The 22,555-nt window shown below is 41.2% G+C and overlaps 2 protein-coding genes across 2 annotated transcripts; one reads left to right on the forward strand and one right to left on the reverse strand.

Moving 5' to 3' along the window:
• Positions 1-18: 18 nt before the first annotated feature.
• On the reverse strand, positions 19-16,994 carry FIRRM (FIGNL1 interacting regulator of recombination and mitosis). The gene is made up of 24 exons (XM_054285883.1): positions 16,863-16,994; positions 16,305-16,344; positions 15,535-15,623; positions 14,196-14,300; positions 13,526-13,663; positions 11,589-11,751; positions 11,178-11,262; positions 10,519-10,657; positions 9,998-10,078; positions 9,595-9,659; positions 8,104-8,252; positions 7,492-7,600; positions 6,797-6,983; positions 6,398-6,480; positions 5,968-6,019; positions 5,610-5,699; positions 4,708-4,893; positions 3,945-4,067; positions 2,951-3,046; positions 2,423-2,536; positions 1,918-2,022; positions 1,564-1,644; positions 747-860; positions 19-468 (listed from the first exon to the last, which is right to left on the reverse strand). The coding sequence occupies exons 1-24, from the start codon at positions 16,959-16,961 to the stop codon at positions 283-285; spliced, it is 2,679 nt and encodes an 892-aa protein (XP_054141858.1). The 5' UTR covers positions 16,962-16,994; the 3' UTR covers positions 19-282.
• A 615-nt stretch (positions 16,995-17,609) lies between these two features.
• Positions 17,610-18,793, forward strand: METTL18 (methyltransferase like 18). Its single transcript, XM_054285881.1, has one exon. The coding sequence runs from the start codon at positions 17,702-17,704 to the stop codon at positions 18,740-18,742; it is 1,041 nt and encodes a 346-aa protein (XP_054141856.1). The 5' UTR covers positions 17,610-17,701; the 3' UTR covers positions 18,743-18,793.
• The last annotated feature ends 3,762 nt before the right edge of the window (positions 18,794-22,555 follow it).

The raw sequence follows: 22,555 nt of genomic DNA on the forward strand, positions 1-22,555 counted from the left end.
CAAACCTCTCAGTGTTCAGAATCCAATGTCATGGAATGTTTATCTCCACACAGTAGAAGAACAAGCAATACACAAACCCACAGCTCCCATGTCCAGTAGTGTGCACTCAAACCCATCAGGCCGTGCAGGAGAGGCTGGCACTGCCCCCCTCAGTCCATCCTGGCACACAAAGCACTGCCCCATGGCACAGCTTTTTCCCCTGCAGCACTCCTGGCACAAAGGCACCTCCTCCCTCCCCCAGGGAGCTGAGCTGTGTCACTGTCCCCAAGGCCTGAGGAGCACCTACCGCACGCTGTCCCTGAGGGTGGCAATGGCTGCGTGCAGAGCCTCCAGCTTCCCTGCAAGCCAGCCTGGGGGGGGCCCTTTCTGGAGCAGCAGCTTCACAGCCTCCACTGCTCCCTCCATGGTGCCTACTGCTGCCTTGTACTGCTCCTCAGAGGGTGGGTGACAGGCTCTTTTGGCCACAGGCTGCAGATTTAAGCAGACATGAAACATCAATGTAATACTGTGCTTGAGGGATCAGTCTTCATCCAAATGCAAGAAAGCCCTGAGGTGGAGCAGAGCTGCAAGAGTCCCTTGTCCTGTGAGGGTTCTTGCTGCCTGGCAGGCACTACAGACCATTAAAATATCATACAAAGGGCCAGCAGTACACGTGACCTTTTTCTTAGAACATGGAGGGCAGCAAGAGCAGCTCAGCTTTTCAGAGACACCCCAGAAGTGACAGAAATTAACAGAATCACACATACCTCTCCTGCTGACTCCAATTCTCCATCCACTTTCAAAACCTGTGCACTCCAGGTAATCCTTTCTTGCTTCAGGCGTTCTGTTCGTGCTTCTCTTGTCTCCTCCACCTGCCTTGTCTGGGGAGAAAGCCCCAGGAGAGGTAACTAAACCTTCACAGGCACAATTTATAGGTCAGAACAAAAGGGAGAGAGGGAGGGATTTCAACTTGCAGTTCAAAGAATATTATTTCTCACACACTCTTGTGGATCAGAGACTGAGGTTATCTACAACTATGGGTTAGCATCACTGCCAGTTCTTCTGTAAATTATCTGCTTGCCAAAAGCTGCTCAACCAGAGCCCTGTCTCAAGCTGCAGCTGTCCCCCCTTTGCCAATGCCACTGTTCTGCAGGAACACCCACCTGCCCTGAGAGGATTTCTCCTAATATGCAAAAGGCACTGAGATGTTTCATACATGCTCATTTAGATCTCAGAAACTGATCCAAGAGAAATGGGGAAGGAAATCAAACCAAATTATCAAATCCTGTCTTTTTAATAGGCAACTTCTTTCAAAAACAACAGTGCAATTTAGTAAGTATTTTTTGATTAAGGATGATAAATGCTTTGCTTTTGTTGAAAGTATTGGAGGACCAGTGTGCATAGGAATGGCAGTTGCTAATTCTGCTGATGAAAGCAAGTAGAGAAGTTCAACCATTCAGTTTATTTTAAAGTTACTTAATGGCCATGCAGATAATGCAAGTGTAGATCCATGCTGTGTATTGCTGATAGCACATGTACAGCATCAACTAAGACAGCAGTAAAATGGTTAAACAGTACACATACCTTAGCCAGAAAATTAACAACTTTGTTCTTGGTTTCTTCAGAATTAAGGCACCAAGGAACAACATCTTCATGTCTTGTTTCCTGTCAAAAATGTTATTGGTTGTTCAGTACATTCATGCTAACAAGGGAACAAAATAGATGTTTTGTAACCAATCTAAGCAACCCAGTGCCCAACCCTTCTTCACTTCCAGCTCCTGAAATCTCTTCCACCTGCACCAGCCCCCAGCACTTTCAGTGTGTAACCCAGATCCAGATTGTGCAGCGAGGAGCAGCAAACATTTAAGTCAGGAGAATTTGTGTACAAGAGAAGTTAAAAGAACCAAATGCCTGCAGCCAGAGTTGTGCTCTGCTCACCTCTGCAAAACGTGTGAATGCCTCCAGTGCGTGCTGGTGAATCAGCCAGGTCTGGTCAGCCAGCAGAGAGGCAAACAGACAGGACAGCTGGGGCACAACCTGCCTCTGCAACAGAACAAACAGCCAGCAGTTCCCAAGAGTTCGCTGAGCATATCTCACCATCACGATTTATTATTAAAGGCTGGCTTTCAGACTGAGGGACAGGTTTGGGAAATGTGAGAGTGCTACTGCCCTGGCTGGCTGAAGAACCACTGGGAGGGAGGTGACATTCTATTCTCACTTCTTGTTGCCTCTCACCAGTGAGAAAGGACTGACATTTGAAGCATCTTGCATGCACTCAGCACACCTTGATGAAAAATAAACCTGCTGCAGACTGTTAATCCAAGACAACTGTCCTGGCACTCCTGTATCTATTTAATGAACTTGATCCCTTAACTGTATATTAAAATAAAAGTATTTTTATCAAAAGACAAGGCAATTTCACTAAGGCCACCATTCCATTTACCTGTGCCTCTTGTGGAATAAACACCTTTCCCATGGAAGAGAGAAAATCCAGCATGGCCAGACGGACATGATCCGGGGGATGCAGCTGGAGCAGGGAGGACTGCAGTGCAAACACCTGCAGGACACAAACCCCAGCAGAGCCCATCAGACTGACTGCAGGTGAAACTGAGCAGCTCATCTTCAAATCCAAACACAGGGAGCTCAGAAACCTGAAGGAATTGCTGCACCTCCAATAGAACTGGCCAGGATAAAGCTGCAGGGGGCATCTTAGGAAGAAATGAGTATGATCCCTATAGCACTTAGATCTCAATTATCTTACACAGGAAAGAGATTCTCAAAAGCATTCCCAAAATGCCATGTGCTCAGTTTGAAGGCCAGGAAAGTAATCAAGGAAGATTATTTCCTTGTTAAGAGAAGGCCAGAGCATGAAATAACTCATTTGAGATTTCAACAAATCACAAAGAACTTGGTTTTCATGTAGTGAATTATTCATAAGGTGGTGTTGGGGGTTTTAGGATTTTTTTTTTACCTGGGTCATCAGTTGAGCATCTAATGCTTGGATGAAAACCTCCAAAAGGTGAAGCAATAAACACAGTGTCTTCTGGAGACATGGCTCATCTGAGACCTTGAAGAGAGCACAAGATATGAGTAACATTGCATTTTAGCTCATGGAGTAACTGCTTAGGAGAGAATGTCAAGTTAGAGTAGCATTCCAAAATTGTTAGCCTGATTTCACAGATGTAAAACATTGCACTGTAAGCAGCAAAGAAAATATTGAAATAATCATATCAGTATTTCAAGGGGGTCATATTTTATGAGCCCATTTTCTTTGATTTTTGTGAAGAACATTTCTTAACCCTCCTCTCCTTGCACCACTCACTAAAATAAGCACCTAAAGGTTATCTGAACTCTTTCTTTTCACTTTCAGTTGCCAAATGTCCTCACGGAATGGCTGAGGTTTGAAAAGACCTGTGAAGGGGCACATTGATTGCTCTTCACTCCCTCTGACAAATTTTATTTTTTAATTTGGAGCATGAAAACCCTGACAATCCTTTTTTTCTTTGCTTTATGCAGCTGCAGCCATGAACATGTCCATGGTGACAAGGACACTGCTTGACCACTTTGGGAGGAGGGTGATTGTCCCTGTGTGTCTTCATGTGCTGGTCTGTGATCTAATCAGATCACCCTGAGTTTTGGTCACATTCTGATGAATATTTAAAATACACTGAATTTGTAACTGGTATGAAACAAAATCAGGTATTTCAGGCTTCTCCTTGAGCAGGTCTGAATGTGACACTGAGTAACAGATGGAGTGACAAGGAACCAAATATGTAACAGTCAGGAAATTCAAACTCAAGGTTCCCAGAGCTCATCCTGCCCTACAGAAAAACCAGCTGAGAGCAGATGGGCAGCACTGGTACACTACTGAAACAGCCCAATCCAAGTGAAACAAATGACTAACAACAACCTGAGGAAACAGCACCAAGACATGTTTTAACTGCTGGAGCAGCAAACTCTCTTACCTGCTTAGCCTGGAGAAAAGACCAGAACTGACTGAGCACTCCCAGGACAGATGTCTGAAGTTCTGCTTCCAGAGTGCCATCAGCAGAACTGCAGGCAGCCAGCAGGGCAGAAAGGGCAGTGTTCTAGGAGGAAAAAATGTGTGAGACCAACCAGAACACATGTCATGCAAACCAACCCAAAACCCCAGGCTCATAGGAAACATGTAAAGTGCTACAAGGTGGCAAGAAGCCCAAAGTGCTGCCTCAGCTGTTCAGAACAGCTAATCTAGCAGGAGAGCAGCCAGCAAAGATTCCAGAGCTGGGAAACCATCCATGGCTCCTGTGAGTTTCACACACACTGCAGGTCATTTGCTGCACTGGCAGCAGAAATTTCATGTGGAAGCTTCTGGCTTCTCATGTTCCCTCATCAAAGAGACCAGTGAGCATCTTTCAGATTTGATGCTGCATAAAACCAGCAGGTTTTAAAACTGAAGAGGAATTGTATGCTAAGGTACAGCATAAATGAGAAATTCTGAAGAAAAATAGATCTGCTCAGCCAGAGAGCAAACAGAGAATCACAGAACCTCCACTAGCACAGCAGAGCTCCTAAGGTGCTGCATGCTACAAGAAAACATTAAAATGAGAGATCTTGCTTATGCACATGCCAGCTAGGCATGGCAAAAAGCTGTGCAGCAGACTGATAACAGAACTGAGGTGACAACAACAGAATCCTTTGAAAAACGAGAGTTCAGTCATTTTTCCAGAGAGAAGCAAATCTCCTTACCACAGGAGGGAGCCCTCCCAAGGCTCGGCCGCTGTTCAGCCACTGCCGGCACCGCTGGAGCCCTGCCGAGCACAGCTGAGACAACACTTGTGCCCTGAGGTCAGGGCTCAGGGCTCTGAGGGACACGTGCTGCCACACGGCCAAGTTCTGCACCTCTTCAGGGGGAAATTCATGAGCAAATTCCACCTGGAAACAAAAGGCAAGAGAATCTAAACAGACCAGAAAACAATTTGGTAGCCCGGAAGATGAGAAACCAAACCAAAATGATAAAACCAAAAAGATGAGAAAACAAAAAAGCTGGGTTGCTTCAGATTAATTATGCTAAACAATTTGTGTAAAGTATTTCCATATATAAATCCATCCATATAAAATCCATCTTTTTATTTGAAAAACATTTAGAAACTGCCACTTGTCACACACAAGACATCAGAATGATTAAGCAACTGATTCTTTCAGCTGCTTGAAGCATTGGCCCTAGTGAGTAGAAGTGGCTTCAGGCCCTCCAGGGTACACAGAGAGGCACTGACAGGACAGGACAGGACACTCCTCTTGACTCCTGATGTCATGAGATGTCACAGATGCAATGACAGGACACAGTTTCAGCCAATCTGGGGAGATGTGCTGTTTTCATACTTTGTTTAAAAAAGACTTTCTTGCTACCCAGCAAGACTCTTAGAAACGTCAATGTGCTTTTCTTGTTTTAAAGAACACACCTGCACAAAATGGGACACACAATAAGTAATAATTTAGTGACCTAATAACTTAGACTAAGTAATAACAAGTGCAGCAAGTGAGCACTCAACATCTTGTCACTTGTCCAGAACTGAAAGGGAATATTTGAACACAGGGCACTGATTCAAATCTCTTCTAGTGAGAGCAGCAGATGCTGGTGCTGAACTTGCCTGATGCTCTGGAGCCATCAGGAACAGCATTCTCCTCAGCAGCACAGCCAGGGCAGGGACCTGGCAGCAGTCACTGGGCCAAGCCTTTACCTGCATTGGGGTAAAAGAGAAATGCACCTCATTACACTGAGGGAAAAATCACCACTGAGCAAACAAATTCTGTACAGGATATTCTGAGAGCTGCTGTGTGGGATCATAGCAGTTACACTGGAAATGAAATAAGCAGGGCATATTGCTTTGTATTTTCACTGTACTGCTTCTGCTAATTATTCAGCCAGTTTGAAGAATTCAAATCTCTATTTGAATCTTTGCTGGTAGCACTCAAGAAACTCAAGAAACTTAAAACTGTGGTTCTTACCAAGTGGGCAATCACATTAACGTGGTGAGCACAGAGCTCAGCTGTTCCATACCTGAAACATGAGAGACAGCAGCTTGTGAATCTTCCTATTCTTCTGCAGACTAAATAGCATAAATCTGGTCTGAGAAATTGCAATTTCCTCTAACATATTTAAATTTGATTTGCAGACACAATTTACTTGAGACAACCATTTCAAAAATCAGTTATTAAAGAGAGAAGCTGTGTTCCTCTTGCTTGCAAGAACATAAAAATGGCTAAGCTACTTCTACTCCTAATTTTAAAAATACGTTCTGTATCTGAAAATAATCCAAGTCTGGGACAATTCTGTCTTACAAAAATCTCTCTCAAGCAAACTGCAAATTATGTACAACAACAAGAGAATGAACTGGATCTGTGAGAAACCTGCTTGACTGTGCTAGGAGCATGTTACCTGGCAAGGAAGCACCAGGAGTCCATTGCCAGCAGAGATGTGATCATACTGGAACCCAGCACAGCTTCCAGCAGGGCATGCTCCTGAGGAGAAACAGCAAAATCAACACAGCCTGAATACCACAGAAAAGAAAGCATTCAACTTTTATAACATTCCCTACTCTGAAAGAGAATAAAAATTGGCAAGACCACTGAGGTCCTCATAAACTTTCTTTTCCCTTTTCCCAAAAGTGACATTTGCTGTGTAACTGAACTCCAGCCATGCAACTGCTGATTTCTACAAAACCATCTCTGAGATGGTTCTCTCCGAGCATCTTTTCATTAGAAAGAACCCATTCTTTTTAAGCAGCACCTATGCATCACAACAGCTGAAGAATTGATAAGCAAAAGCCAATCTTACCAGCTGAGGGAAGTGTGATGGGAGTGTGGAAGCAATGAAGGAGCACAGGTGGACACAGACATAGTGATAGAGGCTGATGGGAACTGCTGGCTGTCCTGGACTGAGCACCTGTGGCAAACACACAGGGAGAGAAAGCTCCCCACAACACTGCTGGAAACTGAGGAAGAGAGCTGACAACAAAGACAGGCTGCAAGGGGGAAAGGAAAAAAAAACAAACCAAAAAACAAAAAAGAGAAAAAGAGAACAGTTTAATTACAGATATTGAGTTCCAAATCCTGCAAGCAACATTGGTATTACAAAATCTTTGTCTTCAGCCAGAAAAGATAACAATAACTTCAGTGCTTTTATGCCAGATTCATGCTGCTGACTGCCTTCCTCTTTTACCAATTCAGGTGATTATTAGAGGGTTCAGGCATAAAAGTGTGAGACTTTAACTTAGTTCCATTCAGAGCCTTATTCCTACCCTACAAGTACATTAAATACCACTCCCTCCCTGAAAAAACAAAGCCATCTCTGTCTCTGTATCCTTCACTCCTGAGGCAATGATCAGATCCTGTTAGTCTTGGCATAAGGATGGAAATCCATAGTGACAATTTTCCAAGTTCAGTTGCAAAGGAAGCTGCAGCAGCTGAGCCCCTTTGTTTGCCTGTTTGACTGCTGTGGTGATAGAACTACAGCAAAAACCTTTTTTGTACCTTTTTCCTGTGTTCCAGAGAGTTTGCACTTCTTCTGGCTGAGAGGACAGCTTGTCCATTATGGTAAGCAGGAGGAGACACTGGGGCAGCTGCTGCTCAGGAGGGAGACCTGTAGAAATTTGGGTTTCAAGTGTGAAAAGTGTGTAAACTGGCTTGTAAGCAAGTGTAGAGGCAAATTGATGAGCTATCTCACAATTGTGAGATGTTGGTGAGGGCAGAAATCAAGAAGAGCTTGTTGAAATAAAAAACTGATATTTTCCCCCAGGCATGCTACTTTTCACAGAAAATATTTACTTTATGAAAAAAAGCTGTCTTAAAATCCATCTTAAAATCCATCTTTGAAAGTTTGTGGCAAATGTGGATTGAAATTCTGCAAAAGAACAGAATTGACAGGATTTCTGCTAATCAGATTAACAGCGCAGTTGCTATGAGTACTTTGGAAAAGATGAATCCAGCCACAACATAAATTATCTGTTATAAAATCCACCCAAATTAGCAGGCAATCAGCTCTACCACAGCACTAACAGAAAAAGCAGAAACAAGCAAGTGAGTACAGAATATTATGGTCCAGAAAGTCAAAATGTCAATGCTGGGATTGCACTTTCAACCCACCTAAATTTTCACTTAACACTTGTTCCATGAAAGGACTAAAGGGAAGGAGCTGGGTGATGAGAGGGTCCAGAGCCACAAGAAAAACCTGGGATATTTCATCTTGATGAACTTCCAAGATCTCTGGAGCATAAAGACTGGGAGGAAATTTGCTGAGGGGGAATGGAAAAAAAAAAGAAGTTAAATATTCTCAGTAGCATTTTTAGGCAAATTCATTATTTCCTTGTTCCTGTGAAATAAAAGACAGAAAAGGCTCCCCATTTTAGAATGCTATGAAGAGTAACAACTCTTCATCCAGCCTTTAAAATAAGCATCACAATCCAGTATTTTACTTAACATTTAAAGAAAACCTTACAAGCTCACAGAAAAATGTGTGTAAAATACATAAAATCTCTCAGAAGAAACATATCAGACCACAAAGAGTCAAGTGAAAGGGAAAAGCCAAGAAAACACCTTTATACATGATTTTACAGCCATAAATATCACAGCACTAACACTTAACACATGACCCTAAAACAGCTTCTCTGAAGAGGAAAAAAAACACCTTGAGCAATAAGAGAAAAAAATTACCAATATGAGAATAAAGGAAAAGATCATGAAATAACCTTATACACTTGCAGCTTATAAAGTGAACTGTAAAAATGCTGCTTTCCTACTCAAAAATCCTGCTCATTATTCCCTGAGTGAATAAAAGTTTACAACCTTCCACTTGGGAAAAACCTACAAGGGGAGGTAAACTTAGAAGAAGAAACTCATAAAAAAAACATCCATCCCATCTTGCAGTGGAACATGCAGTGAACTCAGGTGCACATCTCACCACAGAGCCTGGTTTGAAATCCAACAAAGGGCAGAAATCAGCCCTTTCATAAAATAAACAATTATTAGTATAAAGTCTGGGTTCTCTTATGCTTCCCAACCACTGCAGCAACCAAACTTTTTGAAAGAAAAGTGATAAAACTCTTGCAGCCATTTATAAGTGTGGCATTACAAGAGTATCTGCTTCCAGGAGAACCAGAGTCCTTCTGTGAGATTCCACAAAACTATTAACACAATAGTAAAGTTCTGAAAAATTTCAGGACACTCTGTTTCTGATCCCCTCTTTCTCCAGGACAAATTTTCCCAAACTTTGTCTTAAAGTAGAAATAATCTGTCAAAAGGCACTGCTGACTCCTGCATTTAGTTGTAGAGGCTTTTTTCTGCATATCCAACACATAATTTGTTAATAAATCTTGCAGAAATAGTTGAAACAAAGTTAATTGTTTGTCATTATGGGACATGCACAGTATTGATGAAGAATAGGGTTTAAGGTAACTATAAAACTCTAAACCACCAAATTTATTAAAAATATTTTAGCTTTCTGTACATGAAAAAAGATAGCAACAACTCTGGAATGAGAAGTGCATTTTTACACATCAAAATATTTGTAATTTAAGAATGTAATACTGAAATGTTATTAAGATACTATCAATAATCAATTATTTCTACTTCACATACCTGTAGATCTGAAGAAAGAGCTGATGTAACTGAGAACAGGAATCAGAGAGGCAGGCACGAAATTCCTGCAAAAGCCATCAATATTGAGTGATATTTTAAAATAAAATCCATTATTAATTACATGAATTACTGCACATCTCCTGCCAACTCCTCAGTGCTACTGCATGAAACAACCTGCTCCAGTTTATTTTTCTGGGAAATCCCAACAGTAACCCTGCACAGACTTGTGAGTATTTACAGGTGGAAGAACTAAAGCAGGTTATGCCTGGATGTTAATTATACTGCCCATATGGGATAGCTGTAAATCATTAAGATATTATATAATTATAGAAGAAAATTATTCCATCTGCAGACCAGAGGCTTAAATTTAATACTAACATAGAATTGAAGTATTAAAACCTACCTTGGTGTAGTGTACAAGGGAGTTAGCAAAGAACCTGCACAGTTTCACTGTCTTCTGGAACAGCCTGAAGTCAGTGCCCTCCTGCCCAAAAGAAGCAGTGGTAAAAGTTAATTTAGAGTAATTAATAGAGAGTAAAATAAAAGTTAGCTTGCTAACAGTGTTCAAACCCTATTTCACATTTGATTCTTCACAGACTCTACAGCTAAGGGGGGAAAACTTTAAAAATATTTAGTGTGCATGCTTCAGCACTTTCAGAGCAATATTAAGGATTTGCCTGACCTTGGGATATTGTCAATTTAGGAAATTTTAAAAAATTCTCACATAGTATGGTGAAAATTTAGTGTACATCCTCAATCTACACAAAGCTGTGGGCCTCATTTTCATGTGGTTTCAAAGATATTCTGTCATGAAATAAATAAAATCCCAAAAAAACCCAAACCAATTTACTCCAAGCAATAATACAGCACAAAGAATTTCTCCTCCTCAAGTTCACTGGCAGCTTTGGGAGCTTTTCAACTCACCTGTACTTCTGACACCTTCATTTGCTCAGCCAGCTGCAAACAGGAGTCAAAAGAAAGAAGAATGTCCTTGCACAGGCCACTGAGGATGTCACTGTGCTTCAGGTGGCACTGCAGCAGGGAGTGATGCTTCAGGCTTTGCCTGAAAGACAGGAATATCACCAGGTATTTAACTGTCAGAAGTGATCATACAATGAGTTCTAACAAATCCAAATGAGTAATTATTCAATTTAGCCTTTTATACAGCAGTGATTGGTGCAATACCTGTGAGCACTGAAAGCAGAAACTCAGAGAGAACAACCCTCTCCATGGCCATGACTGAAACCCAGGGCAGAGGCAGGATGGAAGTTTGAAAGAGCCAAATCAAGGTAAAAACATCAACAGAACTGCAGGTCAGACCTCTTCATGTTATCACTCAGACAACAGTGTTGCAAATTTTCTTGTGCATTTAATTCCAGAAAATCAAGTTTCTATTACTTTTCATACCAATTCCTACCTACTTTCACTGGCAGTGCTTTAATATTTCCTCCTAGCTAAATTTCCTTAATAGCTACATTGAATTCTCTCATTTTAATTTTATTAGAACCTCTGAGCACAAAGCAATTGATTAATTCATTATTTAAACTACACCACAATAAAACCCAAAGAGTTTAGCTACATACTTGATGATGAACTTCCATGTATTGGCATGAAGAGCATGGTCCATATTGGAAATGACAGAGCAGATCTCCAGCACAGTGTGGATTACTAAGGAAATAACAGCAGCAGAGTTAAATCAGATTTATGAGTTCACAGCAATCCCAAAAGAATATTGAGAGAATACCAGCACACTGACAAGAATTAGGAAAATGGCTCAGTGTTTAGGTGCTGCCCCTGTCCTAAAAATCTACACAACATTCCTACAGCTTCAGGAGAAAAATGGAAATATTTCAGGTTCAAAATGCTGCTTTCTGAAAAACTGGTCAGGACAGCAGGAACTGAGCACATTCAGAAACCTATTTTAAAATTTCAAACATGCTCTCCAAAGAAAAAAAGACAGAGTAAGACTAAAAAAGTATCAAATCCATGCATACCTGACACCATATATGTGATGTCATCTTCAGTGGAAGCAGAGTCTATGGAAATCAGATCAACCAGTTCCATCAGCTGTTTCTGAAGGGAGTAAGTTTCCTTGAACATGGATTGGAGGAGGTCAGAAATTAAGTGCAGGTGCCCATAGTACACTGATTCACTGTCCTGAAATGGGGAGGCAGAGGTTTGTAAAACAGCTCAGGACTCACAGCCTGATTTTTCACATGCAGAAAACACCAAGAGCTTTGCCATACATTTCTCTGGAGAAAAAGAACAAAGCACAGATGTACCTACTTTAGCTTAATACACAGCCCCTGAGCACTCAATATAAAATATGTTCACCTGCAGCTTGTGGGAAACTAATGAGGTCTGGCTGGATCAGGCCTCCATATTTTTGAGCCAAACAGGACAATGTCAGCAGCAAAGGAAGTAGCATTCCAAAGATTTCCCAATACTTTCATATTAGAATTACCATATAAACATATGGCACCTGAGTTTGAGTCCTGACATGGAAAACTGATGTAAATGCTCCCATAAGAAAGAAGTATTAAAAATATTAAAATGAAAGGCAACCAAAAGTTAGTGTGTGCTAATCTTGTTTTATTTTCAATGCTTGGAGGGAATTACTGTTGCACCTGAAAATCCAGATCAGTCCATATCAGAAACTGATACACACTGCTCACTGTAACCAACATAAACCTGCTAATCTCAGCTTTCAATCCACTCTGGAACTTGCCATTTGTAGCTCTGTAACTACTGCAGCCATCACTGCACAGATGTCTCAGAGCACTCTGCTCATGAGCAGAATGTTCAGTTAACACTGATGCAAAGGATGGAAACAGCCCAGTGTGAGCTTCTCACCAGCAGGTCAGATTTGCTGGGCAGACAGATGAAAAATCATCTCTGTACCTGTGCACTCAGTGCAGTCTGAAAACAACTTAACAGCTAAAATTAAAGAATAATACTTTAATGTGGTATTCACATTCTCTGAACAGAGAGAGACATAATTCTCTCTCCTAGGATTTTTCCTGGGAAAGGCATTAAGAACCTCAGACAAGAAGAGAAAACAACTCTTATCTCTGCTCACTACTCCTGTTTGGCACATGTGGAATGTGTTATGGAGATTTACCCAAAGTGATTTGTTAATTGGACACCAGTGGACGTTGTTTTGATTCCTTGGCCAATTGGGTCAAAGCTGTGTCCTGATTGTTTCAGACAGTCACAGGTTTTTCTTTAGTATCTCTTTTGATAACTATATCAAAACTATCATAATTATATTCCTTAGTATAGTATCTCTTTAATATGCAATATAGTATTGTATTAGTATAATATAGTATACCTTAATAAGACCTTGTTTAACCTTCTGAATCATGGAGTCAGAGCACATTATTCCCCACATTGGAGTCACCTTACAACTATACTTCAACAACAGCATGATTTCAAAATAAGATCATCTTCTGGAGTGTTTCCCTGTTGTACTGCATTAGTTATTTAGTTGTTTGCACTGACTGTTTGGTAATTTGCACTATCCAAGTGATTTGTATCCTATCACCACATGGTCTTCCATGGACCCCAAGTGTCAGTGTGGTCTCTCTCTGGTTTACCCCTCCTGTCACCCCTCCTCACTTGTATCCCATTGGCTGTAGTCCCTCTCCTCCAGCCCCCTTTCCCAGCCCTTAAAACCCCTTAGAGGCAGCTGGCCTGGCCTCTTTTTTCCCTGTGGGTCCTTTCCATCTGGTGGTTCTCCTGGGAACAAACTGAGGACATTTGTCCCCATGTGGAGAAAAGTTTCTGGTCTTTCACCTTTGTCCATGTAAGATGGTGCGGGCTGGGGTCCATAGCTAGCTGGCCTGGACCCAAACAGCCACCCAGACATGGATTCTTACATTCCCAAAAGCCAAGGAGCAGCAGGATTGCTGTGCTGCCAGCAGAGCCCTACCTTGCAGTGAGTGAAGGTGCTTTTGACCACGCAGAGCAGGGAGGAGGGCAGGGAGCGGACGCTGCGCAGGGACAGCTCCTGCACCGAGCACAGCGAGCGCACGCAGCCCGTCAGCGTCTCCAGCAGCTGCACCACCGTCTGGGATCAACACTGAACAACATCAACACTCCTGCCATGCCTCCAAAAGCATCTTTTCTGAGCTGAGATACACCTGGGTTTTATGGCATTTAAAGCTCACTGCTGTTTGTATAAATAAGTTTGTAAAAGATGAATGAAGCTCCAGAGCTTTTCTCCATACCCATCATACCCTTCATGAAAACTCCTGTTTCTTTCACTATTATTCTGAATTTTAAAATTCAAAATGAAGTGACATATGTATAAACAGGGGCCAGGTTCACTCTTTAAATATGGGGAGTCACATTCCATCAGCAGGAGGGACTTGGAGCAGAATTTGAGATGATTTTTTAAAATTATTATTATCATCACATGCTAGATATAATCAAATCATTCACAGAATGTTAACTGAACTTCAACTACAAAGGAAGACTAAATCACATTTTAACCACCAAAAACATCTTAAAACCTTTTTAGTAATTAGTAATTTAGCAGTTTAGGTAAAAGCAAAGAGTGATGTAAATATTATTTTGACAGCTTATGAGATGGGACTTGCCTGGAGCAGATTCCTTACAGTACTGCATAGCTCTGTGCTCTGGCTGGTCAGTCCTTTGGCCTTGCTGCATAATTCACACATCAAGTTATCAAAGAACTGTAGAGTCTGGCAAAACACAACAAAAAATGAAACATTTTACTTACAAAAGTACACATAATAATAAATAATAGGATTAAACAAATAATAACACCATTCTATACCTGCTTGCTGCCTTGGCATGGAGGCACAGAGAGAACTCACAGCAGAAAACACTTTTCAGCATGTCAGTCATAAAGAATGATATAACAAGAAGCAAAAACCATTTTTATGCATATATTATAGACAGAAGACATTTTAGCTGTCTTATATATTATTTATTAATAATATATTTAATTTATACAGATAATGTATAATAAATAATATTATATATTATTTATTATGATATATTAAATATAATATATTCTATTATTCTACCAAAGATTTTTACTTAGTTAAAACCACATAATTTAAAAAATATTTTCATTTTGTCTCAGAAAAAATATTTGCTTGTTGAAAATTATTATTAACATTTTGAATACATTAAAAAAATGTCTGTGACATACAGACAACATTTATTTCTACTTTAATTGAGGTTTTTGGATGAGTGTTACTTTTGAGACTGCAAAGACAGTGAGGCACATGCAGGATAAACAGTGATCCTTTTTCAGGATATGCCTATTATGAGACAATTTTCTTGTAATCTTCAAAAACTTGTTACTTGAGATAAAATATGAGAAAGGAAAATCAAGTGCATTTACTGGCTTCTTAAAATGGACAAACTGAGTCTTAGAACTTAAATCAGTAACTTGGCACTTCTTTATTCCATTTAAAATGCAAGCACTGATTTTACTACACCTATGGCACAAAATTCTCAAAAAAATTAATCAAAAAAGAATACATATTGTGAGGTCAGTGTGGTCTAAAACATTATTCACTATATTAATTCACAAATTTCACAACATTCATTTGTGATATGGGAGTGTTGAGCTCTTCAGTTTACTTGTCCTGAGAAGCTCCCTCACTTAAAAATTCTCCACCTTGGTCATTTTACAAAAAGCCCAATTTTTTCAGAAAGAAATAAAAGCCAAGTTTATTGCTGAATACAGAAAGCAGAACATTGCATATTTGATTTTCTCCCTACTGTAAAGAACAAGAACAATCACACAAACAATTCAACACAACACTGTGAAATCTTAACGAGTAAATTTCAATTTTTGTATCCCATGGATATTTTGCAACTCCAAAGAAGAATCATTGCAATCTAAGCAGGTTCTAACATTGGACTGACAGAAAATTCCACAGTTAACTGAAGCTGTCCTACCTTAGGTAATACTTTTGAGAAAAAACTTTGTTCCACATCTTCAAGGCTGATATGTGGCAAAAACATTTCAGCCAGGATCCTCAAAATACCTGCAAAGAAAAACATTTACAATGTGTAACTCTCAGAAAAATACAGCAACCTACCAGAGGAAATAAAGAACTGCAGAAAGCAAAAACAAATCAGGTACATTTGCCTTATCTGAAATGCATGAAAACACACATACATGACCTGAAAAATCAAGGACCTGTAATAGCTCGAACATGCACAAACCCATCAAAAATAGCAGCACACCTGACTAAACTTAGCTGAAGGCTGAGCACAACTGCCAAGCCCGCAGATCCACAATTTGCCACATTCCAAACTGCAAACAGTAGCAAGTTTTATAATGCAACATAATATGCAATGTAACAATTTTAGCAACACTCATAAACAGTTACAAAAAAGCCTAATTTTCTTTTAACTATTAGCTTTGTCACCGGGAAGATAACGGCCCAAAAGACAATAAAACACTAGATAAGAAACACTTTTTTTGTGTATTTAAAGATCAGAAGTAGCAGAAAGGAAAAAGCAGCCTTAGATGCAGAGTTTCTATAGGGGCATTTATAAAGCTTATTCAATGTGCAGTTAGTGGAATATACAAGGCCCAGCAGGATTGCTGAAGGCTCCGAAAAGTTGTAGCAGAAACATTTTAAGCACTGCAGTGATTTTAATTTTAATGCAATTGCAATACAGGGCTCCACAGGAAGAGGCATTTCTTAGCCATTACTTACGAATATGCTCAGTCCAGTCCTCAGACTCTGCATACATTGAGTAAAAACGTTAAAGAAAATCAAACTTATTCTGCTATAAAGGCTAACTTTAAAGCATCTGCAGAAACCACAGTGATTTCTATTGAAATTGGTGGGGATGCTCCACAATCAACGTAGGCTGACAGCCCGGAGTATCCACAGGATCAACAAAGTATTTCCAAAATGTATTAGAGAGTAAGTGTTGAGGGGTTGGTTCATGGGATTTTTTTATCAGTGGTGTGTAGTTTGGGTTTTTTTAAGGGGTTGGGTTTCTTTTGTTTTCGGAGGGGTAGGCGAGAGGTGTGTGGGGATTACCTAAAGTACCACACGCGATGTTCCAGACTCTGTAAATCTTTTATTCCAGGGAAAGGCTGTACCCGTCTCCAGCGAAACTCCCGGTACCCGGCCCCTCACAAAGGTCCCACCGCTCTCCCTCACACACATTCTCGAACCGTGGAACTCCGAAGGAAGCAAACCCCCCCTCCAACACCACTCGTATGCCTTTCCCACAGCCACCCCGAGCCCCGCTGGGAAGGATATCAGGAGCCGGGGCAGCACAGCGGGCAGCTCCCGGCGGCACAGCTCCCAGTCCCAGCCGTCCAGCTCCCGCAGGAGCTGCTCGGGGTCCGCCTGGGACATGGCGGCGGCCGCGCTCCCCTCAGCGCGGGGCAGCGGCGGGAGCGGCGGCCTCGCTCCCACAAGGCCCCGCGCCCGCCCGAGGAAGCGGAAGCGGCTCCGTGAGGGAGCGGCGGGGATGGTGGAGCGTGGCCCGGAGAGAGCGGCGGCCGCGGGTGGGTGCGGGCACGGCGCGGGGAAAGCGGGGTGGGAAACGCTCCCGGAGCCCCCAGCCCGGCCTGCGGGGCCGCTCCGAGCCTTGGGTTTGCGCCCCTTTGAAACGCGGAGTCTGAAACGCGAGCTGGCAGCTGTCCTAATTCCCTTGCCTGGTATGTGGGATGGGGTCAGCTGTGACGCTGTGTTTTAATAAAATTAAGTGGTTAGAGAGCCGTTTTTAAAATTCCAGAGTAGTTAGGGTTGGAACGGAGCTCTGGAGATCAGCCGGTCCAACCCCCCTGCCAAGGCAGCGTCCCTGATGCATCCGGGTGGATTTGGAATGCTTCCAGAGAGGGAGACTCCACGGCTTTCCGGGGAAGCCTGGTAATGAAAATCAGGATGCTACAACTAGACAAACTAGACTTGTGCTGATATTAATGATACATAAAACTATTTACTCTTATTTCCAGCAGTTCACCTGGCTCTTGGCAAGACATCTGATACTGCGCCTCTGATACTGCACCAGTGAAATACTCTGTCCTGCAACAATACCTACATAAAAGCTTGGCTGTAATAAATTAAGCTTTTAAAAATCGTAGTTCCTGAAAATGGATTTTCAGTTTAATTTTGCTGTTGATGAAAATGAGAACAGCGAGGCAGATGCTCACTTCTTGCTGCTGTGCTCTCCAGAACAGAAGCAGGAATCTACAGAAAAGAGCAGGCAAAGTGCTGATCTTGCAGCAAAACCCAGCCCGAAGCTGGCTGCTGCTAAGCACCAGGATGGGGCAGCTTTGAAGAAAAACCTCTATGTGAAAGCTGCCAAGGAGCACAGCATTCCCCAAGATCTCAACAAAGTATTGGAAAATAAAGTCATGGAAACAGTATTGGGCCTGTCTCATGTAAAGCTATCTGTGGTGGAAAGGACGTGTTCAGGTGATGCTGACAGCGAAGGCATTGTGTCCAAAAGTGTTTCTTCTCACTCTGATCTCATCCCAGGAGTCTACGAAGGAGGGCTGAAAATCTGGGAATGCACCTTTGATCTCATGGACTACTTGTCTGAGGCTGAGATAGAATTTACCAACAAGACTGTACTGGATCTTGGCTGTGGGGCTGGATTGTTGGGAATTGTTGCTTTGCAGGGTGAAGCTGCCAGAGTCCATTTTCAGGACTACAACAGCACAGTGATTGATGAAATAACCTTGCCTAACGTGGTGGCCAACTGTATCAGTGAAGGCAGGAGTGGGAAGGACAGAAAAGCCAGCAATCCTCCTTCAAAGAGGCCCAGGAAAGCAGAGAGCTCACCTGATGTGCTCAGCAGATGCAGATTTTTTTCTGGAGAGTGGTCTCAAGTCAGCCAGCTCCTGTCAAACAGCAAACCCTGTTTGAAGTATGATATAATTCTCACCTCTGAGACCATCTATAACCCTGACTACTACAGTGCTTTGCATGACACACTGGCTCAGCTCCTGGATGCAAATGGCCGTGTGTATTTAGCAAGCAAAGTACATTATTTTGGGGCTGGTGGTGGTGTCTATCTCTTTGAGAAGTTCATTGAAGATAAAAATGTGTTTAGAACCAGTTTGGTTAAAACAATTGATCAGGGCCTGCAGCGATGCATTATGGAAATTGCCTTTAAAAATTCCTGTTAAAATTAAACTAATGATCTTCCAAAATAGAACTCAAAAATGTTTTAACCCTCATGTCTCTCTTTGCTTTTTCCTCTCTTATTCTGGTTTAACAAATTAAGGATGGTGGTTGTGGAAATGTTTGACAAATTCTAGTGTTTGACTAGAAGTGAGAGACTTTTCTGGTGTTAACTCTGCATGGAGTTCTATTTAAAGCAGCACCTGTTTATGATAATTAATTTATATATAAGATTAAGCAAGTCATTTTCTCCAGCCAGGCTTTCACATTCTCTGTCAGCAGCAGAACTGTACATCACAGGAATGACATACATGACATATTGTGGCTGAATGAGGTAAATTTAGCATCCAAAATTAGTGCAAGGGGCTTTTCTCAATCTGCAGCCAGATTCAGGCAGGGACCACACTCCTCTGAGCTCTGCTGCTTTGCCAGCAGAGGGAGTTGTGATTGTATTTATCACTCGTGGGGATCTCAGAAATCCATGTAATATTTCCATGTGTAATGCACACATAACTTATTCAAGCCCTTTAAAGAGTGTAACAATGTTAACTAGTGTAGTCTGTAAATTTTTATATTTAGATTCTGTCATGGGCTAAGAAAATTTCAGTGAGGAATTAGAAAAAGCCATGCTGGTTTAGAAGCTGACTTGAAAGAATATTCTACACAAGGTAAGTTCCTTCTACCAACCAACAAGCCTACAACTGAAATACTGGAGGATGATGAACTGAGCTTTAGAGATAATTGGAAAAGGAGATAAACTGTGCTATTACAGGAGTTTAATAGATAACATGATTTTTCCAGAAATTAATTTCCCCTTTGTCTAAACTTGCTGGGAGTACTACTGAACATCCATCCACACCTCTTCAATCTTTACACAATTTGGCAGGACAGAAAGCACTCAGAAAAGCCTCAAATACAAGGCACTTCCCTAGGCTGAAGAAGTGGGAAATTTCTTCAGTGATGTTGCTGAAGAAATTACTGCAGACAAAGCCCCAAAGAACTACACAACCTGGTCTTGAGCACTCACTGCCACTGGCAATTCAAACAAAACAAAAAAAAGGAAATCCACTGCATGTTCTGCCCTGGCCAAAACCAGACAGAAAGCTCTTAGCTGCTTTATCATGTGCCCTTGCAGAAATATAAATTTGGAGGCAGTGACCACTGCTGTGAATTGGATGCAAGGATCTTCAGTGTAGAGCAGAAGGAAACAGTGTGAGAGGATGGAAAGGAACTTAGTACAGCAGTGATCTCAATCACTTTAATTATGCCATCACGTTTCCATCACTGAAGGGGCCCAAAGTCAATCCCAAGGTTCCTATTTTGAACCTGCTGCTATTAAGAGAGAGTTGTAAAGGATTTCCTGTACTTCACAGAAGAGCCTTCACTACTGTTTCAGGCTGTTTTGAAGGGATGCTTTGGAAACTACTGAATTTAGCCTCTCAGGATAGGAGAGGGAGGAACAAAGTCAGTTTTGCCATGACTGCCACAGTGCTTTGGAATTTTTCTGCACCAGCTCTGAAACTTAGTAATGATAACTGCTGACTACAGAATGAGGAACAAAAAAAGTCTTAGATTTGGCAAGTCAAGAAGGTACTGTAAACAGCTCTTTTTATTTTTTCTGTCAAAACAGAGAAGCTGGAAACAAATGGATTACCATTTGTCATTTTTGAAACTCAATCCTAAGATAAATCATGGCTTGCACTGAATAGGTTGTTCTACACCTGCTAGTCTAGTGCAGTTCCAGAGAACCATGCCTCAAGTAATAAAAAATATTGACCTCTGTGACAAAGAACATGTTTAGAACAAGAATATAATGTAATTTTGGATGAATAAATGAAGAAGGTACTTAAAATCTTGTATAATATCTCCTCTTGATAATATTCCACTATCAAACTCACTATCTTTGGTTTAATTACTGTGCCTTCACTCAGTATTTGGCTCAAACGCAGCTGGTTTTGTGCAAATACAGAATCAGAATTTTTAGGACTTCAAGGGAAGAACCACAAGGGCAGAGCCACAATCTTATTGTGACTGCACACCTGCAAAACAAATAACCCCCACACAGTATAATGAGCTTCCAATTTCAGAATCTGATTAGAAAATGGAAGATGCTTTTTCTCAGGTGAAAACAGCACAATTAGCATTGGGATTTCCATATCTGAGATGAGTTGTGTTGTTAGAATTCAGCAGGTACATGCTGAGAGGAAACAGAATTCAACACTTAGTTTTGTAGGTTGTTGATGTTTTAACTTCAAATAATACTGATTTCCCTCATTTATGTTAAGGCTGGCACTATCTGAGAAATCCTCACCACCCTAGTAACCAGAGTCCTGCTCCTCTTCAAAAACTGGAATAGAAGAAAATAAACTTTTCATTCCTTTGTAACACTTGTACATATTACTTAATGACCAGGAAATCAAATTGCCTCAAATGACATTGCACTAAAAAAATAACTGGATTGGGAGGTCCCTCAAAGTATTTCTTTTTTAATGACACATTAAAATCTTTCTTCTATGAAGAAATGAAAGGTAGAGATCAGCTGGTAACTCAATTTTGATCAGCTCACTCCAAATCATCACTGTTTTTCCTCCCCTCACATTTTGAACGCGTCATTACAATAATAAATCCAGTGTAAGTTATGTCTTTCCTGTAACTATTGTAGAGACAAAGATTAAAATCAGTCATTAAATACCTCAGGAAACTAAATTGAAAGGCTTGTTTGTTTTAACACAATTATCCCTGACTGATGACTTCCATTTGAAGACTATTTGCCAGTTTTGGGAAATGAGGCTATTTAAAACTCAGGTCTGTATACTGGCAGCTACAGTTGTTTTACTAAAGCTTAGGGGAAAAAAAGCCCTTGATCATGGAACTGGGAAGTGCCCAATTTGCAGGTTACTGATTTGTGTGCTATTCTTGGTTCTAAGGCACTCAAATCAAAATCTTGTTAAGTAAAATCAATCCTGTCATCATTACCACAGTATCTGAAGTGCAGCCAGACAACCAGGAACTCAAAGAGAAGCACAAAGAGCAGATGGAAAAGCAGGCAAGGATGCTGGAGGGGAAAATCCAGGCTGCAAGTGAGGGAATGTGGTGCCAACCAAGAGACCTGGAGCACCAGGTTTAGGAATTTCTGCTCTGAGGAGATTATTGGGGTGGAGACCCTGGAACTCCTCTGGTGAGGACTGGAGTGAAAGGTTTGAGGATGAGAACAGAAAATTCCTCTCCACAACTGAAACAAAAGCACAGAAGGATCACAACTGTAAGAGGGGAGTAACAGCAGGATTTTTGGTGATAGAAACTGGCCTAAAGTGTCTCAGATTTCCTGGTTTGTACTGTTAGAGTCACTTGCATGCTGAAAAGGCTTCCCTCTACCACCAGATACTGCTGTAGGAATCACAGAAAAGGGAAGAATATATCAATCACCCAGAATATATCATCATCCAGAATTACCTCTGGAAGTCAGCAAGCCTTCAAGACAGCAAGTCAATAAATCCACAAATGAATTAAATGAAAAGTATCATGAAACAAAAAGCATGAAAACTAACAAGTAAATTTACAACAAACAAAAGGCAACATCCTGTCACAACAGGAGGGTGATGTCAGCTAATTCAGACACTTGTCTAGGTGTACTGAGGAGGTAGTTTAAAATAATTACTGCTAAGAAAATAAAAAGAAAAAAGCATTATTAAATTCACACAAATCAAAGCAGTCCAGGGGAATCAGAATGAAAGAAGCATTGTCAGAATTTTTACATTGCCACCAGTCTGCTCTAGGGAAGGTTATTACAGGAAAATCAAATATTTTGACTATTACTT

This window comes from Melozone crissalis, unplaced genomic scaffold, assembly GCF_028551555.1.
Source record: "Melozone crissalis strain CALT ecotype California unplaced genomic scaffold, PUWL_Pcris_2 ptg000045l_1, whole genome shotgun sequence".
NCBI classification, from domain to species: domain Eukaryota; kingdom Metazoa; phylum Chordata; class Aves; order Passeriformes; family Passerellidae; genus Melozone; species Melozone crissalis.